The sequence below is a fragment of the Mustela erminea genome, chromosome 5 (genome assembly GCF_009829155.1).
Source record: "Mustela erminea isolate mMusErm1 chromosome 5, mMusErm1.Pri, whole genome shotgun sequence".
NCBI lineage: Eukaryota > Metazoa > Chordata > Mammalia > Carnivora > Mustelidae > Mustela > Mustela erminea.
This window is the reverse complement of record NC_045618.1, coordinates 41,180,278-41,207,355: the sequence shown is the minus strand read 5'-3', so window position 1 is coordinate 41,207,355 and position 27,078 is coordinate 41,180,278. Positions and strand designations below refer to the sequence as shown.

Here is a 27,078-nt window from a genome sequence, read left to right as displayed (position 1 = left end):
TCTATAGGAAAAGACCCAGAAAAGGCAGGGATGATAGAGCCAGCAGATAAGAATATTAAAACAATGCACCTGGGTGGCTCTGTCAGTGAGGCATCTGCCTTGGGCTCAGGTTATGGTCCCAGGGTTCTGGGATCGAGTCCCTGCTTTGGGCTCCATGCTCGGCAGGAAGCCTGCTTCTTCCCCTGCCTCTGCCTATGGCTCCCCACTGCTTGTGCGTGTGTGCTCTCTCTCTGTCGGGTAAATAAGTAAAATCTTAAAAAAAAAAAAAAAAAGGTTAAAACAGCTGGTTTTGTACAAGTATTAAAAACATGAGAAAAAATGTTTTAATCAAATGGAATAGAAATAAAAAATAAATACAATAAAACATTGGATAAATTAATAAATTAGACACTACAGGAGAAAAGGTTAGTGAAATGGAAGACTTAGCAATAAAATCGATCCTGAATTTTCTTTTTGTCATAAAGGGAGCAAAATGAAGAAATAATGGCCAATTTTTAAAAATTTGATGAAAACCATAAACTAACAGTGAAGAAGCTTCATAAACTCCACATGAGATAACCATGCACGTATTAATGTACTTGCTGAAAACCAGTGATAGACATTTTTTTTAAATAATAGGAGTAAGACACACTACATTACCACAGAAAGAGATAACAAATACCACAGACTTCTTAAAAACTATGTAGCTAAAAACAAAATCTTTAAAGTGTTGAAGACCATTTTACAGCCAATAAGATGGCTATTATCAAAACAAAACAGCACAAAATACAAGTGTTGGTAAAGATGTAGAGAAATTGCAGCTCTTGTGCACTTGCTGTGACTCTTAACAACGGTACAGCTACTATGGAAAATAGTACGGCTGTTGCCCAAAAATTTTAAAGTAGAAGTCCCATATGATCCAGCATTTCTACTAATGGATATATACCCAAATGAATTAAAAGCCGAGATTGAAGAAATATTTGTAGACCCAATGTTCATCACAGCATTATTCAGAAGAGTGAAAAGGTGATGGCAACCCCAGTGCCTATCAGTGAATGAATGGATAAACAACCGTTACATACACACATAATGCAGGATCATTCAGCCCTTGAATGAAATTCTCACACATGCCCCAGCACAGATGAGCCTTCAGGACCTTGTGCTAAGTGAAATATAAGCATAGATATTGTGTGATCCCACTTCTGTGAGGTACCGGGAACAATCAAATTTAGACAGAATGGTGGTTACCAGGGCTGGGGGGCTGGCAGGATTAGTTGTTATTTGATGGGTACAGAGATTTGTTTTGCAAGAGGAAAAAGGTTCTAGGCTATTGGTTGCAAAACAGTGTGATCCACAGTGAACTGTACACTTGAAAATGGTTAAGATGGGGGCACCTGGGTGGCTCAGTGGGTTAAAGCCTCTGCCTTCGGCTCAGGTCATGATCCCAGGGTCCTGGGATTGAGCCCCACATCGGGCTCTCTGCTCAACAGGGAGCCTGCTTCCTCCTCTCTCTCTGCCTACTTGTGATCTGTGTGTGTCAAATAAATAAAAATAATAATAATAAAAAAGAAAATGGTTAAGATGGTAAGTTTAATGTGACGTAGGGGTGCCTGGGGGGTGCAGTCAGTTAAGTGTCTGACTCTTGGTTTTGGCTCAGGTCATGATCTCAGGGTTGTGAGACCGAGCCCTGCATCATCAGACTCTGCACTCAGAATGGAGTCTGCTTAAGACGGTCACTCCTTCTCCCCACAGCGGGTGCGTATGCTCGCTCTATCTCCAAAATAAGTCAGGGAGCCTGGGTGGCTCATTTGGTTAGAACTGTACCTTCCGCTCAGGTCACGATCCCAGGGTTCTGGGATCAAGTCCCACATCAGGCTCAGTGGGGAGTCCACTTACCCCTCTCCCTCTGCCCTGCTCCCTGCCTATACTTGCACATGCTCTCTATCTCAAATAAATAATTCTTTTAAAAATTTGTTATGTATATTTTGCCACAATTTTTTTAACCTTTAAAAAAGCAATGCTTAGAGGGGCACCCGGGTGGCTCAGTCATTCAGCATCTGCCTTCAGCTCAGGTCATGATCCCAGGGTCCTGGGGTCAAGCCCCGCATCAGGCTCCCTGCTTGGCAGGAAGGCTGCTTCTCCTCTCCCACTCCCCCTGCTTGTGTTCTCTCTCTCGCTGTCTCTGTCAAATCAATAAATAAAATCTTTTTAAAAATATTAATAACAATGCTTAGGGAAAAACCTGTGTCTTCTCTCTGCCTCTCCTGGCAGTCTGTTCTACTTGAGCCCCACCGCTTCTAAGGAGCTTTCTGTCATCTTTCTGTTTCCCATGTTTCTCAAACTTCCCTGAATTCCTGAACCACCCTATTAAGTATTGAATTATCTACTCGTCTTGACAATCTGTAGGACCCCTGAAGAAAAGACTGCCGTCAGCTTGTTTGGGGGGGCCCCAACTGTACCCGTGTTAGAGGAAGTGTATCAGTCAGTGTCCAATCTGTGAAAGAGAAACCACATTATTTCAAATGGAAGGAACATAATACAGGGAGTTTGTTACAAAGGGCTTCCAAGGGCTGGAGGAACAAAAGAGAAGAGGTAAGTGCATCTGACTACTAAGGAGGCAGCATACCATCACTTCTACTGGAAGGAATAAAAAAGCAAACAGACCCACGGTCACCACCACCGAGGCCCCGACTGGGGAGCCACGCTGCCTGACCAGCAGCCAGGAGGCCTACCCCTGTGAGCCGCCGCTGCCACCGTGCTGGTCCAGCCCTCCGGCTCCCACAGCTGTCCTTCCGTTGCTTGTGACGGAGCACCCAGCCCTCAGCACCCTCCTGTACCTACTCAGCATAAATACTCATTCTTTTGCCTCTTTAGAGATTTACACACACAAAAACCTTCTGTACAAAATACACTTAATCTGTCCCCCAACAGAAAGATGAGGACCCTACCAGTCACTCTGAATATCTGGGTGATGATAATTCTAGTTAAGTCAAACCAGCGCCCCACCCCCAGATATGCTGAAATCTTAAGACTCAATGGTAGATCAGTTACCACCAAAATTTTACATTTAATAGAAGAGAGGGGGGAAGGTAATTAACATGTACAAATACGTAAGAAAGAAACAACTGGCATAGTCCTCATTTTTATAAATCAAATAGTTATCTCTGATCCTTTTTTTTTTTTTCCTCCCCACAGCCCATATCATTTTCCTGTCGTCCTCAGTCAGAATCTTAGCTGGCTGGGGTTCTTTACCTGCTGGGGAGACCCTACACTTAATTCCTGAGGGATTGAAGTCCTTATTGATTCTGGCTTTGGAGAGTCGCTGTGGCCTTCCATTAACTTTTAACAACTGAACATGGAAGCACTATGGAGGCACGCCAGAGAGCTGTCTCCATTGTTTAGCAACAGTCACATTTCCCTCGATAATCGAGATCAAGCACCCCAGTCAATACAATAAGCGCCTTTTCCCATTGGTTCAGTGGTACAAGAACCCAAAATGCCCAAATGGGAATCTCATTTCCAGTTCCTTGAGAGCACTGTTCATTTCCTAGCGGACAGATTTCCTCCCTTGGGAACCCAGCCAGCAGATCCTGAAATTGTAGGTACAGAAACCAAACTTCTGGGAGCGGGTTATTAGATTTAATTTTGAGAAGAGTCATTCTCACTGTCCCGCAACCGATTCCTGCATCCTGTGATTCCTTGTGTCCACTGACTAGCAAAGAGCATTCCTAATGCCCAAATTGTGGTTCATAAATACCATTCATACCATTCATACTTCAAACAAACAAACAAACCCACCTCCTTGCAGAATGGCTGATTAAGAGTAAGGGATGAGAAATACATAAAGAACCTGGAAAGCCTTCTCATATCAGGAAGTAAGGCAGTCATAAAAAAACCACTGGAGTCCTATCAAAAAGACACAGAGCTTCGGGGATTTAAAAGCCCAACTTTAAAGGACTCTCACCAGCTTTAGTAGGCTGTATAATGGCCCCCAATGATATTGGGTCCTAATCCTTGGAATATGTTCCTTATACAGCAAAGATTTCTCAAATGTGATTAAGTAATTTGAGATGGGGAGAATATGGGATCATCGGGATATGTCCTAAATGCAATCCAATAGGCCTTTGTAAGAGGGGTACAGAAGAAGATTTGCCACACAGAAGAGAGAGCCACATGACCATGGAGGCTGAGAGATTGGGGTGATGTGGCTGCAAGCCAAGGACTGCCAGCAACTGCCAGAAGCTAGAAGAGGCAAGGAACAGGTTTTCCCCTACAGCCTTCAAAGGGCATGTAGCCTTGCTGATGCCTTGATTTTAGGCCAGTGGAACTGATTTGGGGTTTCTGGCCTCCAGGACTATGAAACAACACAATTTCTGTTGTTTTAAGCCACCCAATTTGTGGTAATTCGGTACAGTAGCCACAGGAAAATAACACAACGGTGCTTGGGTGGCTAAGTAGGTTAAGCCTCTGCGTTCAGCTCAGGTCATGATCTCAGGGTCCTGGGATCGAGCCCCGCATCGGGCTCTCTGCTTGGCAGGGAACCTGCTTCCCTTCTCTCTCTCTCTCTCTCTCTCTCTCTCTCTGCCTACTTGTGATTTCTCTCTCTTTCTCTCTGTCAAATAAATATTTTTTAAATAAATATTTTTTTAAAAGAAAATAATGCACTAGCCAAAGATGGAGCATTGTGAGCACCAAAATAATTATTTTTAAACCAAGCATTCAAAATGATACCAGTATGCACTGGGGTGCCTGGGTGGCTCAGTGGGCTAAATGTCTGACTCTTGATTTCATTCAGCTCAGGTCATGATCTCAGGGTCCATGCTCAGCAGGGAGTCTGCTTGGGATTCTCCCTCTCCCTCTGCCCCTTTCCCCCACTACACTTTCTCTCTCTAAAATAAGTAAATAAATCTTTCTAAAAAATGATGCCCTCTCTATGTACACAAATTTGTCAGTAGGTAAACTATTCAGTGTTCTAAGAGCTGACAATGGGAAATAACTGTACTTTAGCAGAAGGATACAGTTAGAGAAGTTTTGCTTTACAGAAAAATTTACAGAAAGAATTAAGATGTCTCCATTTTGCAATCCATTATGAAATAGAAGCAATGACCATCAATGGCTACCTTAGGTAAGAGAAGGTTATGGGGAATTCACAATCAGGCTGGCAACGTCCAAACCCCACAGTTCAATCAATCCCATCACTTAAAAAAAGAAAAAAGAGAAAAGACATATGTGCCTCCTGATGGGATACAACAAGAAATACAAAATACCATCTATGACATTTTCTTGACAAAATTTCAGAACTGAGCCTGCTACAGCCTAGATCTAAGTACCAGTTTGCAAGAAACATTTGGGACAGGAATATGTTCAGTGATCAAAACTGATGGCATCCTATCAGCAGAATCCCAAATGTAGGGAACTACAGAGGGAAAAGACCTAGAGCTTGTTCAACAAATTGCCAAAAATACAAAAAAAAAAAAAAAAGTGGAAGGAGAAATCTATAATTAAAGATCTAAGAGAGTTCGGGCGGCTGGGTGGCTCAGTGGGTTAAGCCGCTGCCTTCAGCTCGGGTGGTGATCTCAGGATGCTGGGATCGAGTCCCACATTGGGCTCTCTGCTCAGCAGGGAGCCTGCTTCCTCCTCTCTCTCTGCCTGCCTCTCTGCCTACTTGTGATCTCTCTCTGTCAAATAAATAAATAAAATCTTTAAAAAAAAAAAGATCTAAGAGAGTTCAAATGTCACCATTTCCTTAAACCAAGACTCCTTGAAATAGAACTGACCCCTCACTTCGAAGCTGTCCCAGCACATGAAGAACATGACTCGCCAGGCACTCCCCTTGGCATCATTCCAGTGTCATCCCATCCCCCGACCTTACCCCTGAAATTTCACGGCCCATCATTAGGATCACGCCCTTGCACATAACAACTCTTTCGCCCCTCTCCCATACATGCTGGGGTAAATCACAAACCTGGGTAAACCCTGCTCTGTATGCTTGTACTCTTGCGGATGAATGGCCAATTTCTTGTTAGACTCACTCTCCCTAATGCCATTGGATTCGTAACGCGGCCTGCCATCCTCTTTCACCCCTCGGTCTGGCTTCTCGTCTGGTTTCCAATTTGATCCAATCATACCTTCTCCTCTTCCCAAACACTTCCAGTATCTCCTCCATCCTCATCTGCTAAAATCATCTTGCTCTTTATTTCACTGAACAAAATAAAGGTAATCATCAAAAGAGAACTTCCAAGACATCCAAATGGCTAATAAACATCGGACAAGCTACTTAACATCACTAGTCATCAAATGCGAGGTAAAACCACAATCTGATACCACCACCACTCACCAGAGCAGCTGCGACAAAGCCAGAGGGTAATATAGGCATTCCTCAGAGACAGTGCGAGTTGGGCCCCAGACCATTGCTATATAGCAAATATTGCAATAAAGCGAGTCAAATTTTTGGTTTCCCAGTGCATCTAAAAGTAACAATTATACAACACTGTGGTCTGTTGGGTGAGCAACATTACATCAAGGAAGGAGGAAGGAAGGAAGGAAGGAAGGAAGGAAGGAAGGAAGGAAGGAAGGAAGGAAGGAAAAACATACCTTAATTTGAAAATACTTCGTTGCTAAAAAATAAAATGCTAACCAACCTCTGAGGTTTCAGCCAATTTTTGCTGGTAGAAAGTCTCTGCCTTGATAATGGCTGCTGACTGAGCAGAGTGGGGGCTGCTGAAGTTGGGGGTGTCTGTGGCAGCTTCTTAAAATAAGACAACGATGAAGTTTTCCCCCTCAGCTGACTCTTCCTTTCACAATTTCTCTGCTGCTTGCAATGCCGCTTGACGGCGTCTCACGCACGGTACTTCTTTCGACATCGGAGTCTGGCCTCTGGCTGCTGCTTTATCAACTGAATGTGTGGCATATTCTAAAGCTTTTGGTGTCATTTCACCAATCTTCACGGCATCTTCACCAGTAGCTTCCATCTCAAGAAGCCGCTGATCCCCATAACAAATGCGATAATAATAAAAAAGTTCGAAGGACTGCAAGAGTTACCAGCATGGGATGCAGACATAACGTGAGCAAATGCTGTTGGAAAAGTGGCATCGCAAGACTCCCTCGACGCAGAATCGCCACAGACCCTCAATTCGTGCAAAAAACAAAAACAAAAAACAAACAAATAAAAACAGCACAGTTCAGGGAAACACATGAAAGCAAGGGATGCCTGTGGTAACGAGGAAGCAAATGGAACTTTCACGCCTTGCTGGAGGGAGCTGAGTGGGTAGGTCGTGTTGTAAAACGACATGACACTTCACTAACGTCCAGCACGTGGATACGTAGGGCCCGGGAGCTTCTCCCCTAGCTACATACCCAACTGAGACATATGTGTGTTGTCTATAAAACGGGTTCCAGAAGGTTCGCAGAAGCCTGACTCAGACAAAAGCTGGAAACAGCCCAAATGTTCCTCAACACTAGAAGGGAAGAAGTATGGTACAGTCGTGGGATGCAGTGTTACACGGCAGGGAGAGCAAGTGAACTACCGCTATACCCAGCAATATAGGTAAGACTCACACGGAGGCGAAAGAGCCATAAGCAAAAGAGGATATAGTACTTACAAGATATGCAAAGGCAGACAAGGTCATCTGTGGTGTCAGGACTGCAGTTGCCTTGGCAGCAGCCTGGGGAGGACCTGGAAAGGGATACAGGGGCACTCTGGATTGCTGATAATGTTCTGTTTCCCGACCTGAGCCCCAGTTGCACAGGTAGGTTCGCTTCGTAAAAATTATTGAGCTATAGATTCGGGACTTTTGTACTTTCCTGTAGGTGTATTTACACCTCCGAGAAAATGTTAAAGGAGTGAAAGACACCCCACAAACTGACGCTACCACACGGACCCATCTGTGGGCAACCACGCCCAGCCTCCCTATGGTCACTCCTGTTCCTGTGGGTGAACTGTTGCTCACGCTTCCATCAAAGACAGGCCTTGCCTCCTGCGCCCCCACAGAACTACCCCCTCTCTTCACAAGGATGACAGTCTGGTCCCCCGTCTCATTCCTATACCTTTTCTCTGGACTGGATCTTTCCCATCAACCTACAAACATGCTATCACTTTCCTCATTTTTGAGACCACCTTCTCATCCCTCGGTTACTGTAGTTTTTTCCCCTTCTCTAGGCTAAAGCAAAACTCAAACAATGATCTATACTTGCTGATTCCAGATTTGTTCTAATACTCTCTTTGAACCACTCCAATGATATTCTCACCTGCACGCTCCACAAACGTGGATCTCATCCAAGTCACTTCTGCATTGCTAAGTCCAACAGTCACTTCTTCACCCTCATCTTCTGTGACTTTCAGCCGCTTTAGGCATGACCATCAATTCCCTCTTTCTCAAATCACTTTCTCCTCTATGCTTCCAGAACATTCTACCACACTAGCTGCTCCTTTCCAACTTTCTTTTATTAGTTCCGCCTTATCTCCCTGACCTCTCATTTTGGAGAGCCCCAGAACTCATCTGGGGGCCTCTTCTATATGTTTTCTCCTTCGGGACTTTCATCCAGTGTCACGTACACACTGTGCAGGCATCTCCAATTTTGTATGTGCAACATCAAACTCCTGTCTTCCCCAAGAACCCACTCAAAGATTTCCCATCTTGGTTAATGGAAACTCTATCCTTCCGAACGATGATCAGGACAAAACCCTTGGAGACATTTTTAACTCCGCCATCTCTCAGAAACAAAGTCAACCTGTCAGCAGATCCTCAAACAACCTTCAGAGCATTCCCAGAATCTGACCACTCCCACTATTTCCACTTCTTCAACCCTAGTCTAAGCCACTATCACTAGGTGCCAGGATTATTGCTATAACCTCCTAGCTGGCCTCCCTGCGACCCCTGCACTAAACTCCCCACCAGCCTGTTCTCGGTGCAGCATCAAAATGTCAACCAGATCCAGTCAGTCTTCTGCTTAAAACCTTCCGGTGACCTGTTTTGCCCAAAGACAAATTCCATGTAGTAGGTTACCAGGGCCCTCACGGTGAACCCGTCTCCCTGCACTTTTACCTCTTCTCCATGTACACTAGCCTCTTTGCCATTCCTCAATGGAGGCTGACGAGCTCCTGCTTCAGGGCCTTGCAAGTCTCCTTTTGGAGACTAGAATGCTCTTCCCTCATTTATTCTCAAGGATCATTCCTTCATCCTCTTCAGATCTTGACTCGAATGCCACTTTCTCATGGAGGGTCTCCCTGCCCCCAACATTCACTATGTTAAGCACGCTGCCTCTGCAACCCCACTCTCCTAAGGTCTCTATCACTTCCTTCAACTTCTCCCTGTGCCGTCTCCTTCCAATAAACGTATGTCCGTATATAGTACTTATCTGTTTGCAGTCAGTTTCCTGCTAGTATGTGAACAACAGGGGCATGAGAATTTGTTTTGCTGATTGCTGTATCCCCCAGCATCAAGAACAATGCCTAGTAAGTAGTAAGAGCTTAGTTAATATTTGTGGAATGAACACAGGAGTCATATCAATCCTTGTCGTACACTCAAGCTTCATAGAAATGGGAACTATATATACAAAGCAGCTTTGTCATAAATGACTGAATGGAAGAGCAAAGAACAGGCCTTCAGCCCAATTAAGGTACTTAAAGCACGCAGTGTACTTTAATTGCTCTTCCCATTTTTTTTTTAATTTTCTTTAAAGATTTTATTTATTTAACAGAGGGAGAGAGAGAGAGAGAGAGAGTGAGTGAGCTTGCGCACAAGCAGGGGAAGCAGCAGGCAGAGGGAGTAGTGGGCTCCCCGCCGAGCAGCGAGCCCGACCCTTGGATCATGACCTGAGCGAAGGCAGATGCTTGATCGACTGAACCATCCACGTGCCCCTGTTCTTTCCATTTCTTTTTTTTTTTTTTTAAGATTTTATTTATTTATTTGACAGACAGAGATCACAAGTAGGCAGAGAGGCAGGCAGAGAGAGAGAGAGAGGAGGAAGCAGGCTCCCCGCTGAGCAGAGAGCCCCATGTGGTGCTCAATCCCTGGACCCTGGGATCATGACCTGAGCCGAAGGCAGAGGCTTTAACCCACTAAGACACCCAGGCACCCCTGTTCTTTCCATTTCTAATGCAAATACTTGATCTCCCCAAATTAATCAGGCCATCTGTTCCCAAACAATGTTGGGACTGTTATCAACCACCTTTTCTTCCTTACTTAAATTCTCACTCAGTCAAGAGCAAAGATTAGAGTAGGCAGAGTGTGCAACAAAAATACAGTTATTAAAGCAATGCTTACCAATTCAAAGAGAGGAAATATTCAGACCTTGAGAGGTAATACAAACATCATTGCTCAACTCATTTATGATTTTTCTTGATCAGACAAAGGTTAAAGCAACAGATATGACTCAGAGGGAAGGAAAAATCAACAGATACGATGGTTTAATCGTATGATTTCTAAAATACACTAAACAAATGATGGAGAAATTTGACCCTTCTGATAGGAAGACCTCAAGTTATTAAATGAAAAGCACCTCCTATTCACCCAAATATATTTCTAGAGACAATCTCTATGCTTGAAAAATTCCAACAAATTATTCCCCCCATAATGAAAAGTTCACATTTTTATCTTTTTAGTTTGTATTTTTAAATTACGATTTACTTCCCATGAACACTTAGAGAAGAAGTTGATCATGAGACCAAAGACCTGCGTTCTCTTCTCAGAACACATGAACTCAGGGGAACATTTCTGTGCACTTCCCACAGCAGCAGGGCACCACCTTCCAAACCCCACCCCCTCAATCAGAGGAGGAACAAGGACAGTCGCAAAGGCTAGTAGGTGGAGAGGTCCATGATCCCCACGGCTGGGGACAGACCTCACAGGGCTCATCTGCTGAACACACATTTCTTCACTGGTCACTTCTGGTGGGGCTGGGAGGAGGTAAGGAGGACGCAATGCTGCAAGGTAGGTAAGTAAGGTGTGGCAATGCCTGTTACCAAAGGACTGCAACCTTATAGAAAGTAACAATTTATAAGTAGAAGACGCACTGTGTTAGACCCAGTGATCACGCGTCAGAGTACGTGGGTTGCAGGGAAAGTCGATTGAGGAAAAAGTTAATTAAGTGACTCACAATCGGAGATGAACATAGTGACATCATGACCTCATTGGATCATTCAACTTGCATTAACCTGTGTATATATCCCTTTTCCAGAGCACAGGGTGTGCAGAAGATCAGCTATACTAAGATACACCTGTCTCTTTATAGAACATCCCTCGCCCCTCACAGAAGAGTCTGACTTCCAATTGTCTGACACTTGTGTCTGGAGCTTCAGAAAGAAATCTTTCATTGAGTAACATTTACGGGGCGAAGGGAGCGGAGAAATACACACACAACTGTCTGCCCATGAGGAAATGTACAAATCCCAGAACTACACATAGTGACGCTTCCATTCATGTACACAAGTAAGAGTTTGGACCAACGAGGCCTAACTTGGGATGCCCAGACTTCCTGCTTTAGCTAGACAGTCCTAGTCCATTCTTGCTGTTTGAACGACATATGGCGACCGTATCTAAATCGCTATTATCTTTGTTACAGAACATTAAGCTTTGGCTGTGAAACGGGCAAAATTAGTGCTGTAACTGCCTCCGAAGTTTATACAGGTGGTCAGATTGGTTGAATTGCCCGGCTTTTTCCCTTACAGACAAGTCATGAATCTGTCCATGTAAGCGAAATGAGGGAGGCTTTTAATAATGAGAGAATCAGTTCTGTCCCTCTGTACTCGTCTGAATCTGTTGTCTAGACACCTCGCCATGTCATTCTGGAATAATGGAGATCCTCTTGCCAGCCACCAGGGTTTGTAAATGTCACAAGTAGGTACGAGAAAAAGTTTTCCACTCTTACCTTATTTCTGGCTTAGAAGACAAAAAGCAGAGGTAAGGGCTTTGAATCAAGAGCTGTTTATTTTTAAGTGAATAATACAAAAGGCCCTCTCTTTCCATTGAAGTCCCACCCCATCCCTACTACCGAGTCTCGAATCATTAGAACCAGCGTCTCCACAGAGTAGAAAAGCAGACACCAAGCATTCAATGGAAATCCAGGGCCCCCTGCCACACTGCCCTCCCTTCCTCTCCCAAACAGGTGGATCTTACTCTGACTCTGTGAGAACGTCAGTGGGGGAGCTATTAGGAATGGGGTGAGCGCACACCCAGCATTCACCTGGGACTGCAACCCCTTGACTTGGGGATGCCAAGGATTCCAGAGCCCTGGTCCCCCTCCCCGCTGTCCCAGCACCCCCTAGGAATGTTTGCATGTTTTCTTGTCCCACAGGTAGCACTGCTCTGACAGGGCATCTCAGAGATCAGTCCCATAGATGGCTTTATAACGTAAGTACTCTTCTAAGCACTGAAGAACGTTGTCATCCACCTTCGGGTCAAACTTGTTAGCCAAAAGGTGATGGTTTTGAAGAATCCAGTGCAGGTCCCCAGTCCCATAAACACAGACAGACCGCTGGTGGGTTCCCGAGCAAGGTGCATACGGTGCCCCCCTACTGACATCTCCCTCATGGCCCTGCCACTTGACCAGCCTGGCAATGGCTGTCATGTCGGAGATGTGAAACTTGGGGTGGTAGGGAATAGAACCCGGCATCCACGGTGCGCGCTGAAGGGTGGCCCACAGATGCTCATCGGGGCTATAGGTGTCTTTCACCCACTCGATCAGTCTTCGGGACTTGGGGTTCTCCAGGACATGCTGGACAAAGTCTCGAGAAGCCACAATATAGGCATTCCCCGTGAACATAGGTATATTATCTGGCGGGGGATCCTTCATCTTGCTGGTTATGGACAGTGTGTCTGTCACCTCATAGTGATAGGTCCAGCGAGACCTTTTGTACTCCGTAGGCTTTTCTGACTCCATACTGTTCTTCCCGTTCAACAACTTGAGGGCCAGGACCATCTCGGCATTGGTCTTTATAGGAAAGTCCGTCCCACACGTATTCAGCAAGTATTTCCACGGCACTGAGCTCTGGAGCAAGTCCTCCATACAGTTGAGGTCGGCCTGCACCCTGGACCAAGAGGCATAAACCACCCGAACCAACTTACTGGCTATGAAGACATTTGGGAAGCATGACACAATTGCCTTGACTGCCTCTTTGAAAGTTTCTGGGGATTTCTCATCCACGTGGACACAGTATACGTTCTGAGGAGCATACAAAGCTCGCAGCAGTCTTTCGAAGTTCTCTATCTTCTCATGGACCACCATAGAGTACGCGATAGGGAAGTCTAACTCTTCTTTGCTCAGAGGGAACCGCAGGAACTTCCGCTCAGTCTTAAAGTGCTCACAGTCCCTGGTCATGTTCAGGTAGTCAGTGTCTGTGAAAGGCTCCCGCTTCTTCTTGACCTCCAGGTTGTCCAGGAGAGCCTCCGTCACCGCTTGCTGGTCCCCTCGGATGATTCCAGAACAGTTGATGGTTCTCTTCGCTGGCAGCTTCAGGGACTTGTACAGGATGTCCCTACAGTGCTGGCTCTGAAAGACCCGGGACTCCAGATCCACGGAATCAAAGTCACATTTCAGTCGGAGAGAAAACCTCAGAGCAACCACAGCCAGCAGCATATAGCAGCCCAGGGCCCACAGGTGATGCTGGCGGCAGAGCCGCTTCTTCCACCAAACCATCTTCAAGGAATGAGAAACCAGTGGAGCTGGGGCACAGGGAAGGAGGAAGAGGATGGGATCCTTGGACAGAACAAAATGCCTTCGATTACAAATGAACCCTGAATGTATTCACAGGAACACCAAGCTCAACTCCAGAGGGATGGCAAAAAGGTATTTCTTCTCTATACAAATATCCTCAGTCAAGACCTGCCTAGGAACCTCTTACCCCTGGCTTGTTGACAGAGTTCTATAATCTGACCCTACAAACAAGCCGTTCATGCTGGGATCGAGGTCTGGATACACCTCCACCCCAAGAGACAAGGAAAGGGCACAGAACAGAGCACCTGCTGCCACTGGGGTGTAATGAGTAAGAGGAAATCCCTGCCTGCCTCTCTTTCCTCCACCTCCCCCCACCCCAACCCCCGCCAAAACCCTGTTTCTAGTATAGCTCTTATCTGGGGCTGAGAATTTCTAATCAGTCTAGGGAGACACTCCATGAAATTCAGACTCTCAAGCATCTGTTCTAGAAATCCAAAGATCCAAAGCCTCTTAGAAGAAAATGTACTGGGGCACCTGGCTGACTCAGTTGAGAGAGCATGAAACTCTTGATCTCAGGGTCATAAGTTTGAGTCCCACGTGGAGATTATTTAAAAATAAATAAACTCTTAAAAAATAAATAAATAAGATAAAAGTACATTTCTTGCTCTTGTTTGGCAATTCGTGCATTGGGCTGTTTGCACCCCACAGAATTCACTGGGTAGATGTGGTATCTAGCCCACCCTTCTTTAACAACAACAAAAAAATTTTTCTTGAAAAAGTACAAAAAAACTGGATATGATCCAACAAATGCATTGTAATCATTCATATAGATAACCCAGTCTATCCAAATTCAAAATATATCTACAGTCAGAGACACACAGAGCTATGCATATATAGTAGTTAATGTTTGCTTTGTACGGGCCAAAAATATTTCTTGACATTGTCCAATTTAATCTTTGCAACGTACCTGAAGTGTAGTATTCCTAGGCCTCTTTCACAGATAGGAAAACAAATGCTAACTAACTTACCAAAGGTCATGTATATTTTAAGACGCAACTAGGGGACTTAGCCCCACACCCCTTCTCCCCAATTTTTTTTTGTCTGCAAGCCCAATACTTCTTCCTCCAAACCACAGTCACCTTTTAAATAATACAATACAGGGTTCTGGATCCCATCAAAGAAAACCAGATGCTATAGAGAAAAAAAAAATCCTTACTAGAAAGAAACAAAATGTGACAAATCCTCCTGACAAAGACTGTTTTCCCTTGTCATGTCCTCTTTCTAAGCATAAGGTTGTGTCCTTCTTGTTCCTAACTTTTTACAGGAAACTAAGAAGAAGGAAAAATGAAAGATTAAGAAAATTCTCACCTTTTTAAAATAGCTTTGCTCTTGCTTAGGAAAGATCACTTGCCAGGGTGTGTGTGTTTCCAAGGGAAGATTGATTGGAATCCGTGGAAGCAAATGTGAACACCATATCCCCTTCTTCTAACCCCTCCAAAATATGGTATCTGATATTCACAGGATGTCCACGACCCGTCTCAGGCTCCTTCTCAGTCTCTGCAAAGGAGAGAGCAGCAGGTGGCTCTATCACTCACCTTCTAGCTTCCTGCTCTCAGACTTGAGCACAAGCTGACGGAGAGTCAGGAGCACATTCTCAGGCACTAGTCATTCAGGGAGGCGAATAAGGCAGGAAGAAAATGCTGGCTGTATATATACAAGCAGGTTTTTTTTTTTCTTTAAGATTTCACTTATTATTTGACAGAGAGAGAGCGAGCACAAGCAGGGGGAGCAGCAGGAGGAGAAGGAGCAGCAGACTCCCTGCTGAGCAGGGAGCCCCGCACAGGGCTCAACCCCAGGACCCTGAGATCATGATCTGAGCTGAAACCAAGAGTCACCCAGGTGCCCCGCAAACAGGTATTTCAACCAGAACAGCCCAGTTTGTAACCTGCTCTCCTGCCACAAAACTATTCATAAACACCTGTCAGTGCTCACCCAAGAACTTGAAAGCTTTCCTGCCCCTTTTCCGCTTAGCAGGAACCATAGAAACACAGGTATGCCCTTGCCTTCTTTTGGCCTGGAAATTAAGTTACTCCTCTTTTTCCCCCTGTACATTACAAGAGTGAAGCAATAAAAAAACAAGACAAAAAAAAAAAAAAAAAAAACCCAAAACCCAAAAAAATGAAAAAGTTTTTTTTAAAACCTTAAAAAAATCCTTAAAAACCAGTTTTTTCTCCAATGCCAACTGCTTTTTTTAAAAAAAAAAAAAATCCATTTGCCTGCCCTTCATTACTGTTCAATGTGAGCTGTAGAAATACCCACAGGCTTCCAGTTCTCACTCACTAATGCCTGTGAGTCTAGGGTCTTGGCAGTGGAAGAAATGGACCTTCAGTGAGAGCCCCACGGGGTGGGAAACGCCTTCTTCAAAGCCGCTGTCACTGGGATTTGCCAGTTTCTCTCCTGAACCCAGCCCCCACTCTAACAAAGCAGCATTCCTCGCCAAATATTTGAGAGAGCAAATTTAATATAAAGAACTTAAGTAGCTATAAAGTTAAGTAGGGAACTGCAGGGCAGAGGGAGGGCGTGTTAGGACACCCTAAATTAGGGAAGTAGCAATTGCTGGAGGTAGTTACCACTCCCAGGCTGGAGGAATGAAGACAAGATTTGGGAATTTTTTAATTTAAAATTTGGTTAGATGGGTGCCAACAAGCTGAAACGCAAGACCTCTGAGATGAGTACGCCACCAACTACTCAATGGGGACTGGGGTCTCTGTCCTCAGAGGGCCGCTCCCAGGCTGAGATCCCAACCTCTCCTGAGGCGGCTGACGTCTTTGCCCACCGTTACTGTAACTGGATTCAGTGCAGTTACATAAAGAAACTGCCTCTGGGAGGTAAACAGGCGTTGACATGGTGATGCTCACAGAAGCAGGAAGTGGACAGGAAGCCAGCAGGAAATCGCGCCTTCAGTCCTACTGGCTCCCTCCAGCGCCCCCTGTTGGCCGAGCCTAATAGGGGGCAGAGCCGGCAATACAGAAATCCTAGCTGATTCCAAAATGTGGGCTTCGTATGAGGGCAACAGCATAAGAACGGAGATCAGTCACAGTTACCGTATTCCTACAGGAATTGTTTATGCGGCTTCCAGTACAGCCTAGGGAACTTAGGTCTTTTCTTTTTTTAGGCCTCTTCTTCCTGCTTCTGACTATAGATGGAGACAGACCAATGGCAGGGGAGCTATATAGGGTCATCTGTGCTCCCTCTTTTACTGGCCCCGCTCCTTGGGCTCTGTCTTCTCTCAGCTTCCATCATTCAGAGTCTGTGTGGCTCTCGGTTTTGAGCTGTAACATTTCTGAGGCAAACATGGTTAAAGGGCAAATGCTGGTTCAGGTATCAGAGAATCTACAAAAATCTCTCCAATTTCTTTCTATGTGACTTTTCTTCAATGGGCCCCCTCAAAGTCCCACCTTCTTTCCCATAAAAATCATATCACAGAATCTCTCAGTAAAAAGAAAACATTCTGAATATTTGATTAAGGTAACCAAAGTAAGTATCCACTCTTGTTAAATATATGCTAATATAATATTAACACATAGTAAAATAAGACAAAATCGGAGGGAGGCAAACCACGAGAGACTCTTAACTCTAGGAAACAAACTGAGGGCTTCCTGAAGGGAGCGGGGTTGGGGGAGGGGGTAACTGGGTGATGGACATTAAGGAGCTCATGTGATGTAATGAGCACTGGGTGTTCCAAGCAACAGGTGAATCGCTAAATTCTACCCCTGAAACTAATAATACATTGCATGTTAAATGAATTTAAATTAAAAAATTAAACTGTAGATAGAGCTTGTTGAGATATTCTACATATTAGTAATACCAAGTGGGTAGTAGTTACAGGCACACCTGGGTTTTGGCAAGAGAGCAAAGTCTGAATCCTGGCTCTGTCTCTTTCTAGCTGCAGGATCACAGGCAAATGATGTAATCCATCTATGCTTCACTGACTTCCTTTGTGTAACTGGGACAGATACCAATACCTATTTTATAGGACGGTTGTGAGGATTAAACATGATAACACATGGCTTAATATCTGGCACCAAGCAGGCCATTGAGGAAGGTCACAGAGGCTCCCAAGCCAGCCCTCAAAGGCCTCTTATATTCACAGAATAGCTCAAGAAGGGTACTATTAGCATTCTTGAACTGTGGACCAAGCAACAGTATTGATGCTGGTAATGTGGCCAGAAGGGTAGACCAGCAAAAAGACTTGAGCTCGTCCCCTTCTCCATGCCCTCCCTGTTACAACTGTGTTGTAAGTGGTGGGCAGGAGCACTGCAGAGAGGAGGGGTGAGCTGCAGCTGAGACCAGGAAGGGCAGGCAAAGGGGACAGGATGGCTGGAGGTACAGGAGAGTCATGAGCCAGGCTACCTGTAGAGATCCCTTGGACAGATATTCGGCATGGTCACAGCTTCCACACTTTAAGTCCATGCTGGCCTTGAGGAGAAGGTAGAGCATAGGCAAGAGGGAGGGCTCAGTTCCGGAATGCCTGGGAGCCAGGCTGTTTTCAAGGCAGGAACCCGGACCCGGGACCCGAAGCCCCGTCATTAGGACTTCTTTTACCCCTGCTGACATAAGAAAGCAGAGCGAGAGGATCCTGGAGGCAAAAGTGTCTGAGAGTTCAGGATGACAGGAAGATAGCTAGAAGTCCCAAGCACTGAAAATGATAACAGCACTCACCTTTCTAGACTATCAAAAATAAAAGCAACATGAATCCAGATCATAAGATTGTCCAACACAGGTCTGAATTCCCACGACGACCGTAGCTATCTTTGCTACTTCAGAAAACAGTAAGACTCAGGAGTTGAGACTCCCCACTGGGCAAAAAGCTTTGTTCGCATCCCCTGAGCTCTGAATCATAAATCCTTACATGTCTGCGGGAAGGGCCGGGACTTCTACCAAGAATGGAATGGAGAAATGGAATGGAGAAACTAAGTCGGGCTCATCAGGGTGAATCTGGAAGACTCCAGAGGAGTTTAGCATTAATGCAGATGGAGGGTCGGGGGCCCCTACTGTCTTAACAATAGGGTCAGAGGAGGGTCAGGGTAGCCAGAATCCAACCCCTGTATTTTTTTTTTTTTAAGATTTTATTTATTTGTCAGAGCGACACAGAGAGTACAGGCAGGCAGAGAGGCAGCCAGAGGCAGAGGGAGAAGCAGGCTCCCCTCGGAGCAAGGAGCCCGATGGGACCCAGCCCAGGACGCTGGGACCGTGACCTGAGCCGAAGGCAGCTGCTTCACCCACAGAGCCACCCAGGGGTCCCAGAATCCAACCACTTTACACTGGATTCACAAATTGGCAGATTTCCCCTTCCACTTATTCTACGGGATGGTGTTTACCTCTGGGAGGTATCGGCTTCGTCTTCTCATTAGGCTGCAGCTCCCGGAAATCACGTCCTTTCTCGCTCCGCGCCCAGCACGGTCGACATGAGAACTCTAAGGCTTCCCAGGAGAGAACCACCACCCGGGGCCCGCGGACAGCAAGGGCCACGTCCCTGACTGATGGAGAGGAGAATGTGACTCAGGGAGGCAGACGGAAGAGCAGATAAGCAGGCAGTAAGCCAAGTTAATGTGTTACCGATCGGCCGGAGCAGGGGTTTGAAGGGAGCCAAAGGTTCTGAGGAAGACGAGGTTGCGGTGCTTTGAGCTTCTATCACAGGTTCTAGGTCTGGGGGTTCCTGGGGGAAATGGGGCTGTGCTATCCGGCCAAACAGAAGTGGTTAAAAGACCCAACAGGACCAACTCTGTCTCCATCAGGGCTGGCAGCCTGCTCGCCAGGCCCTCCCCCTGCACACGCCCCACAGCCCAGAGCAGAAGGGAACAGCAATTCAAGAAAGAAAAAAGACACCCCCTCACCCCACAGAATTCAGTCTGTACCTATTTATTAAACGCAGAGACTTTCCAGAGTAGGAAAGAAAGCCATGTCCTCAGGGGGACACAATCCCACAGGCTCCTTCCTGCTCACAGTCCCAAGGCAGACCGTCTGCTGAACTGTGAAGGATGTATGTGCTCCCTCTGTCCCCAGGCCCCCAACTTTGGGTGGGGCTGCCCACCCCTCAGCACACAGACCCAGCGGGGAGCCACAGCCACGTGTTCTATGGGCTCAGTCCTAAACCTGTCAAAAGGCACTTGACCTCTGCGGCATCCTGAGCTCCTGACTCAGCTCTGCCTTCCCACCCAGCCTAGGGGGGCGCCCCGCAGATGGTAGATTCCCCCAAATGTTTCCTGAATGGACAGCGGCCTCTGTGTCCCTGAGAGGGTGCTCTAAGTACTAGAGCCTTGGAACTACGGCTTACGGCTCCGAGGCTGTCCCTTGACCAGGACAGTTTGGAGGTCCTGCGGTCCACGGACCTGCGGATTTCTTACAGTTCAGTAAAACAGGATGCCTGTTCTCTCTTCCTTACGAGGTTCCACATAACATTTTCTCTTCTCTAGCTTACTCCAGAGTAAGCATACAGCATACAATACTCACAACATACAGAATACATGTTCAGCTACAGCTGATGTTATCTGTAAGGCTCTGGTCCACACTAGGCTCTTAGTTAAGTTTTGGGGGTGTCGGAAGTTAGACGTGGAGTTTTGACTGTGTGGTGGGAGGAGGGGCAGCAACTCTAAGCCCCAGTGCTGGTGAGGGTCACCTGTAGTTACTGGAACTACTGGGTCGAGACTCTTGGATGTAAGCTGTGCACGAAAATGGGATCCAGCAAGCTGAAGAGAACCAAAATCCAAATAGGAGTCAATGGATTAATTTTGCTTAGGAAACGTCCTCCAAAATAGCCTGCCAAGGGTGCCTGGGTGGCTCAGTGGGTTAAGCCTCTGCCTTCAGCTCAGGTCATGATCTCAGGGTGCTGGGATCGAGCCCCACATCGGGCTCTCTGCTCAGCAGGGAGCCTGCTTCCCCCTCTCTCTCTGCCTGCCTCTCTGCCTACTTGTGATCTCTGTCAATTAAATAAATAAAATCTTTAAAAAAAAATAACCTGCCAAAAGAGATTCGGGAGCATGTTAATGATGGGATCAAGGTGCCTCCCACTGTGTCCTTAAGAAGGAACCTAAATGGAACCAACAATAAATGGTACATGACATGGCAGTGCTTCCCGCATTCACCCCACTTAACAGCTGTTGACTGAGGAGGTTGCTAAGATTAAATGCCAGAGATACAGAGTTGATTAAGACAGTCTCTACTTTTGGGGCACATTGGATGGCTCAGTGGACTAAGCATCTGCCTTAGGGCTAAGGTATGATCCCGAGGTCCTGGGATCGAGCCCCAAGTCAGGATCCCTGCTCAGCAGGGACCTTGCTTCTCCTTCTCCCGCCGCCCTCCCTGCTTTTACTCTCTCTCTCTCAAATAAATAAATAAAATCTTAAAAAAAAAAGACTCTATTTTCAAGCTGCTCATAGTCTTATGTGAAAGAAATATGTGAAAATAGATAATAATGCCATGTGTGAGTGCAAATGGAGGTATGCAATGGGTATACCAGATTCCCAGAAGTTAAAAGGTCCAGAAAGATGCCCCTTTCCCCCCAGCTCTTGTGCTCTGCCTTTGGCTCAGGTCATGACCCCAAGGTCCTGGGATTAAGCCCCGCGTTGGGCTCCCTGATCAGCAAGAAGTCTGCTTCTCCCTCTGCCTCTCCCTACCTCTGCCCTGGCTTGTGCTCTCTCTGATAAATAAGTAAAATCTTTTTAAAAAAAATTAAAAATTCAAAAAAGAAAAAAAAAACAGTTCCAAAATTTCCAGATAGTATATAGAATTTAAGGTTTTAAAAAATTTATTTTTTAAAAGTTAACATGTGCATAAAAGGAAATTGAAAAACATAAGAAACAAAGAACAAAGTCATCCGTAATCACAAGCAGTTTACAGTTTGACTTCTAGGTCCCATGTGTGTATCTACAAAAGTAAGCATTTTAATGTAATTAAGATTGTAGTTATGTATCATGCTTTTTTACACACCATGAATATTTATCACTTCAAAGTCCTCAAACTATGAGTATTCGATAACCAAGAATACACTACACCCAACTCCATCTGAAAGAAAAAAGTGTAATCCTGCCTTTCTTGATGACAAAGATTTCAGAAAAGACAAAAATGGCAATAGGCCTCTAGATAAAGATACTGGCAGGGTTACCATTAAAATACTGCATTCCCTTAATGTTCAATTAAAACAGACATAAGTAAGAGTACACAATGTATAATGCTTCTAAAAGAATTCATTATCCAATCTATACTATTCAAATATTAGCAACGGGGTATGTTTCCATTGAATCACTTAATGTATTCCTATAGTACAGCCAAAGAGACACACACACATTAACAGTTATTACAATGTAAGTATGAACGCATCCGCATACAGCTCTCCCTCTATACTTCCTCCTGCCCCTCTGCTGCCAACCTTGTAAGTCCTCACATTTCTGAGACAGCGTAACAGTTCCATGTCCAAGATGCTTCTTTCCTATCAATGATAACAAAAAGAAACTTATAAATTGGTTGACTCACTAGCTGTACATTATATCATACATTGTCACCTCAGGACATCCAAAAAGCTTAGATGTTACAAAATGATGACACTTGTCCACAACAAACACAGGGACTTCATCAAAATGCACATCCAGACCTATGGTTATAACCTAAAATGGTCTTCCATCTGTGGAGAGAACTAGCAAAAAGCCCTTCCTTTCACCTCTCCTCTGCTCCCTCCACCATTTTAATGACCAAGCATAGGACTACATCTAGCTCTAAGAGGTGATTGACAGACAGTCCCAGAACAGTCCTTCCTAAAAACTAACAAAAAGGCATTCATAAAGGGAGTATTTTACTACCTCTACTTTTAATATACTTTGAATATTAGGACTTGTTTATCCTTTGACACACAGCAACATTAACTAAAACGCACATACAGATCTTTAAGACTCATGGGCACAGAACCCTTTTCTCCTCACTTCCTTCCCTGCCCCCATCCCCAGCCCCTAGTGACCCCAGTGAACAGTCAGCATACGCTCCAAGACATCAAGTTTAACAACTCCATTCCCAAAATACAAACATTCCTGTAAATTAACAAGAAAGGGTGTTGCTACTCTACTCCTAACATGTGGTTCACTTTCAAACATCCAGAAGACTAGATGTTTCAAGTAAGGATTTATTTAAAATTTGCCCACTACATACATAGTAACACTGAAAGAATATTCTGGCTTAGAATCCTTCCTCTTCTCATTTCTATCAACATAGTGGAAAGTATAAGCACCTGTAATGCTTAGAAGGGATTTTAACATTTTTATGATACCTAAGTGAGGAAGTTCTTTTTAGTTGAGGAAGTTCTTTTTAGTATTATACCAAGACCATAAGATTAAAAACAAAACCAAGACAGATCTGACTATATGGAAACCATAAACAAAAATATCACTGGAAGTGAGAAATGGGACTCCTGGGGAAGTTCTTCAAAAAGGAGAGGCTAGGGGCACCTGGGTGGCTCAGTGGGTTAAGCCTCTGCCTTTGGCTCAGGTCATGATCCCAGGGTCCTGGGATGGAGCTTCACATCGGGCTCTCTGCTCAGCGGGGAGCCTGCTTCTCTTCCTCTCTCTCTGCCAGCCTCTGCCTCCTTGTGATCCCTGTCAAATAAATAAATAAATATTTTTTTTTTTAAAGGAGAGGCTAATATCAGAAAGGATAAATACCCACCATTTGCAACCACTAGGATGGAACTGGAGGGGGATTATGCTAAGTAAAATAAGTCAATCAGAGAAAGACAATTATCATACGGTTTCTCTCATATGTGGAACATAATAAATAGCACAGAGGATCATAGGGGAAGGGAAAGAAAACTAAATGGGAAGAAATCACAGAGACAAACAATGACAGACCCTTGACTCAGAAACAAACTGAGGGTTGTAGAAAGGGAGATGGACAAGGGAATGGAATAACCAGGTGACAGGTATTAAGGAGGGCACATGATGTGATGAGCACTGGGAGTTCTATGCAACTGATGAATCACTGAACACTACATCAAAAACTAACGATGTACTATATGTTGGCTAATTGAATTTAAATAAATTTAAAAAGAAAAAGGAGAGACTGAGCCCTTCTTCTTTTCCTTCTTTGGGAAGTCATGAATGCAGACGTCAATGGCTGGAGCTTCAGCAGCCATCGAAGACTTAAAGGCAACACTGAAAATGGAAGCCATGAGTTGAAAGTAATGCATGGCACCATTTCACCAGTTTTGAACCACCTACTTCTAGGTTTCATTTATAGAAGAGAGAGAGATAACTCATGTAGCCACTACTTTTTCATGTCTCTGATATGAGCCGTCATTCACAAATTCCTAACTCATACAGAAGCTGTTTCTTAACCCACTGAGCCACCCAGGCACCCACAGAAGCTGTTTCTTAATTCAGGGACATTTAGAACCATAGGTATGAAAAAGGGACATATTTCAGGGGAGTAAGGAGAAGGTGGTCTGAAGCCTGCAGAGTACAGAACAGGAGCTCTAATTCCCATTCTCTCTACCGCCACCTCCTTCATCTCCACACCACCATCATCATCTCTTGTTCCTTAGGAACAACACAGTTCAGGGGGCACCTGGCTGGCTCAGTCAGGTAAGTGTCCGACTCTTTATTTCGGCTCAGGTCATGATCTCATGGGTCATGGGATCAAGCCCTGTGTTGGGCTCCCTGCTCAGTTGGAGTCTGCTTCTCCCTCTGCCTCTGCCCTGACTCGAATGCCCACACACATACTCTCTCTCAAATAAATAACATCTTTTTTTTTCAAATTTTTATTTTTTATAAACATATATTTTTATCCCCAGGGGTACAGGTCTGTGAATTGCCAGGTTTACACACTTCACAGCACTCACCATAGCACATACCCTCCCCAATGTCCATAACCCCACCCCCTTCTCCCAACCCCCCTTCTCCCAGCAACCCTCAGTTTGTTTTGTGAGATTAAGAGTCTCTTATAGTTTGTCTCCCTCCCAATCCCATCTTGTTTCATTTATTCTCCTCCTACCCCCTTAACCCCCCATGTTGCATCTCCACTTCCTCATATCAGGGAGATCATATGATAGTTGTCTTTCTCCGCTTATTTCGCTAAGCATGATACCCTCTAATTCCATCCACGTCATCGCAAATGGCAAGATTTCATTTCTTTTGATGGCTTCAGTAGCCCATTGTGTATATATACCACATCTTCTTTATCCATTCATTTGTTGATGGACATCTAGGTTTTTCCCATAGTTTGGCTATTGTGGACATTGCTGCTATAAACGCTCAGGTGCACGTGCCCCTTCAGATCACTACGTTTGTATCTTTAAGGTAAATACCCAGTAGGGCAATTGCTGGGTCATAAGGTAGTTCTCCAGAGTGGTTGCACCAGCTTGCATTCCCACCAACAGTGTAGGAGGATTCCCCTTTCTCTGCATCCTCGCCAGCATCTGTCATTTCCTGACTTGTTAATTTTAGCAATTCTGACTGGTGTGAGGTGATATCTCATTGTGGTTTTGATTTGTATTTCCCTGATGCCGAGTGGTATGGAGCACTTTTTCATGTGTCTGTTGGCCATCTGGATGTCTTCTTTGCAGAAATGTCTGTTCGTGTCTTCTGTCCATTTCTTGATCAGATTATTTCTTCTTTGGGTGTTGAGTTTGCTAAGTTCTTTATAGATTTTGGACACTAGCCCTTTATCTGATAAGTCGTTTGCAAATATCTTCTCCCATTCTGTCAGTTGTCTTTTGGTTTTGTTAACTGTTTCCTTTGCTGTGCAAAAGCTTTTGATCTTGATAAAATCCCAATAGCTCATTTTTGCTCTTGCTTCCCTTGCCTTTGGCGATGTTACTAGGAAGATGTTGCTGAGGCTGAGATCGAAGAGGTTGCTGCCTGTGTTCTCCTCAAGGATTTTGATGTATTCCTTACTCACATTGAGGTCCTTCAACCATTTTGAGTCTATTTTCATGTGTGGTGTAAGGAAATGGTCCAATTTCATTTTTCTGCATGTGGCTGTCCAATTATCCCAACACCATTTATTGACGAGGCTGTCTTTTTTCCATTGGATATTCTTTCCTGCTTTGTCAAAGATTAGTTGACCATAGAGTTGAGGGTCTATTTCTGGGCTCTCTATTCTGGTCCATTGATCTATGTGTCTGTTTTTGTGCCAGTACCATGCTGTCTTGATGATGACAGCTTTGGAATAGAGCTTGAAGTCCGGAATTGTGATGCCACCAACTTTGGCTTTCTTCTTCAATATTCTTTTGGCTATTCGAGGCCTTTTCTGGTTCTATATAAATTTTAGGATTATTTGTTCCATTTCTTTGAAAAAAATGGATGGTATTTTGATAGGAATTGCATTAAATGTGTAGATTGCTTTAGGTAGCATAGACATTTTCACAATATTTATTCTTCCAATCCAGGAGCATGGACATTTTTCCATTTCTTTGTGTCTTCCTCAATTTCTTTCATGAGTACTTTATAGTTTTCTGAGTATAGATTCTTTGCCTCTTTGGTTAGGTTTATTCCTAGGTATCTTATAGTTTTGGGTGCAATTGTAAATGGGATGGACTCCTTAATTTCTCTTTCTTCTGCCTTGTTGGTGTAGAGAAATGCAACTGATTTCTGTGCATTGATTTTATATCCTGACACTTTACTGAATTCCTGTACAAGTTCTAGCAGATTTAGAGTGAAGTCTTTTGGGTTTTCCACATTTACTATCATATCATCTGCAAAGAGTGATAGTTTGACTTCTTCTTTGCTGATTTGGATGCCTTTAATTTCCTTTTGTTGTCTGATTGCTGAGGCTAGGACTTCTAGTACTATGTTGAATAGCAGTGGTGATAATGGACATCCCTGCCGTGTTCCTGACCTTAGCGGAAAAGCTTCCAGTTTTTCCCCATTGAGAATGATATTTGCGGTGGGTGTTTCATAGATGGCTTTGATAATATTGAAGTATGTGCCCTCTATCCCTACACTTCGAAGAGTTTTAATCAGGAAGGGATGCTGTACTTTGTCAAATGCTTTTTCAGCATCTATTGAGAGTATCCTATGGTTCTTGTTCTTTCTTTTATTAATGTGTTGTATCACACTGACTGATTTGCAGATGTTGAACCATCCTTGCAGCCCTGGAATAAATCCCACTTGGTCGTGGTGAATCATCCTTCTAATGCACTGTTGAATCCTACTGGCTAGTATTTTGGTGAGAATTCTCGCATCTGTGTTCATCAAGGATACTGGTCTGTAGTTCTCTTTTTTGATGGGATCCTTGTCTGGTTTTGGGATCAAGGTGATGCTGGCCTCATAAAGTGAGTTTGGAAGTTTTCCTTCCATTTCTATTTTTTGGAACAGTTCCAGGAGAACAGGAATTAATTCTTCTTTAAATGTTTGGTAGAATTCCCCCGGGAAGCCATCTTGCCCTGGGCTTTTGTTTGTTTGA

The 27,078-nt window shown here is 44.6% G+C and overlaps 1 protein-coding gene across 14 annotated transcripts in view; it reads right to left on the bottom strand.

Moving 5' to 3' along the window:
* Positions 1-5,701: 5,701 nt before the first annotated feature.
* The window catches only part of GCNT3 (glucosaminyl (N-acetyl) transferase 3, mucin type), a 37,094-nt gene continuing 15,717 nt past the window's right edge, over positions 5,702-27,078 (bottom strand). For 3 of the 14 annotated variants that reach the window (XM_032342715.1, XM_032342714.1, XM_032342716.1), the window contains exons 2-3: positions 15,001-15,189; positions 11,413-13,674 (exon numbers count right to left, since the gene is read on the bottom strand). In XM_032342715.1, the coding sequence (XP_032198606.1) occupies positions 12,298-13,614 (1,317 nt within the window). In that variant the 5' untranslated portion in view covers positions 13,615-13,674; positions 15,001-15,189 and the 3' untranslated portion in view covers positions 11,413-12,297. The other 11 variants (XR_004285692.1, XM_032342707.1, XM_032342717.1 and 8 more) reach the window with 11 other exon arrangements.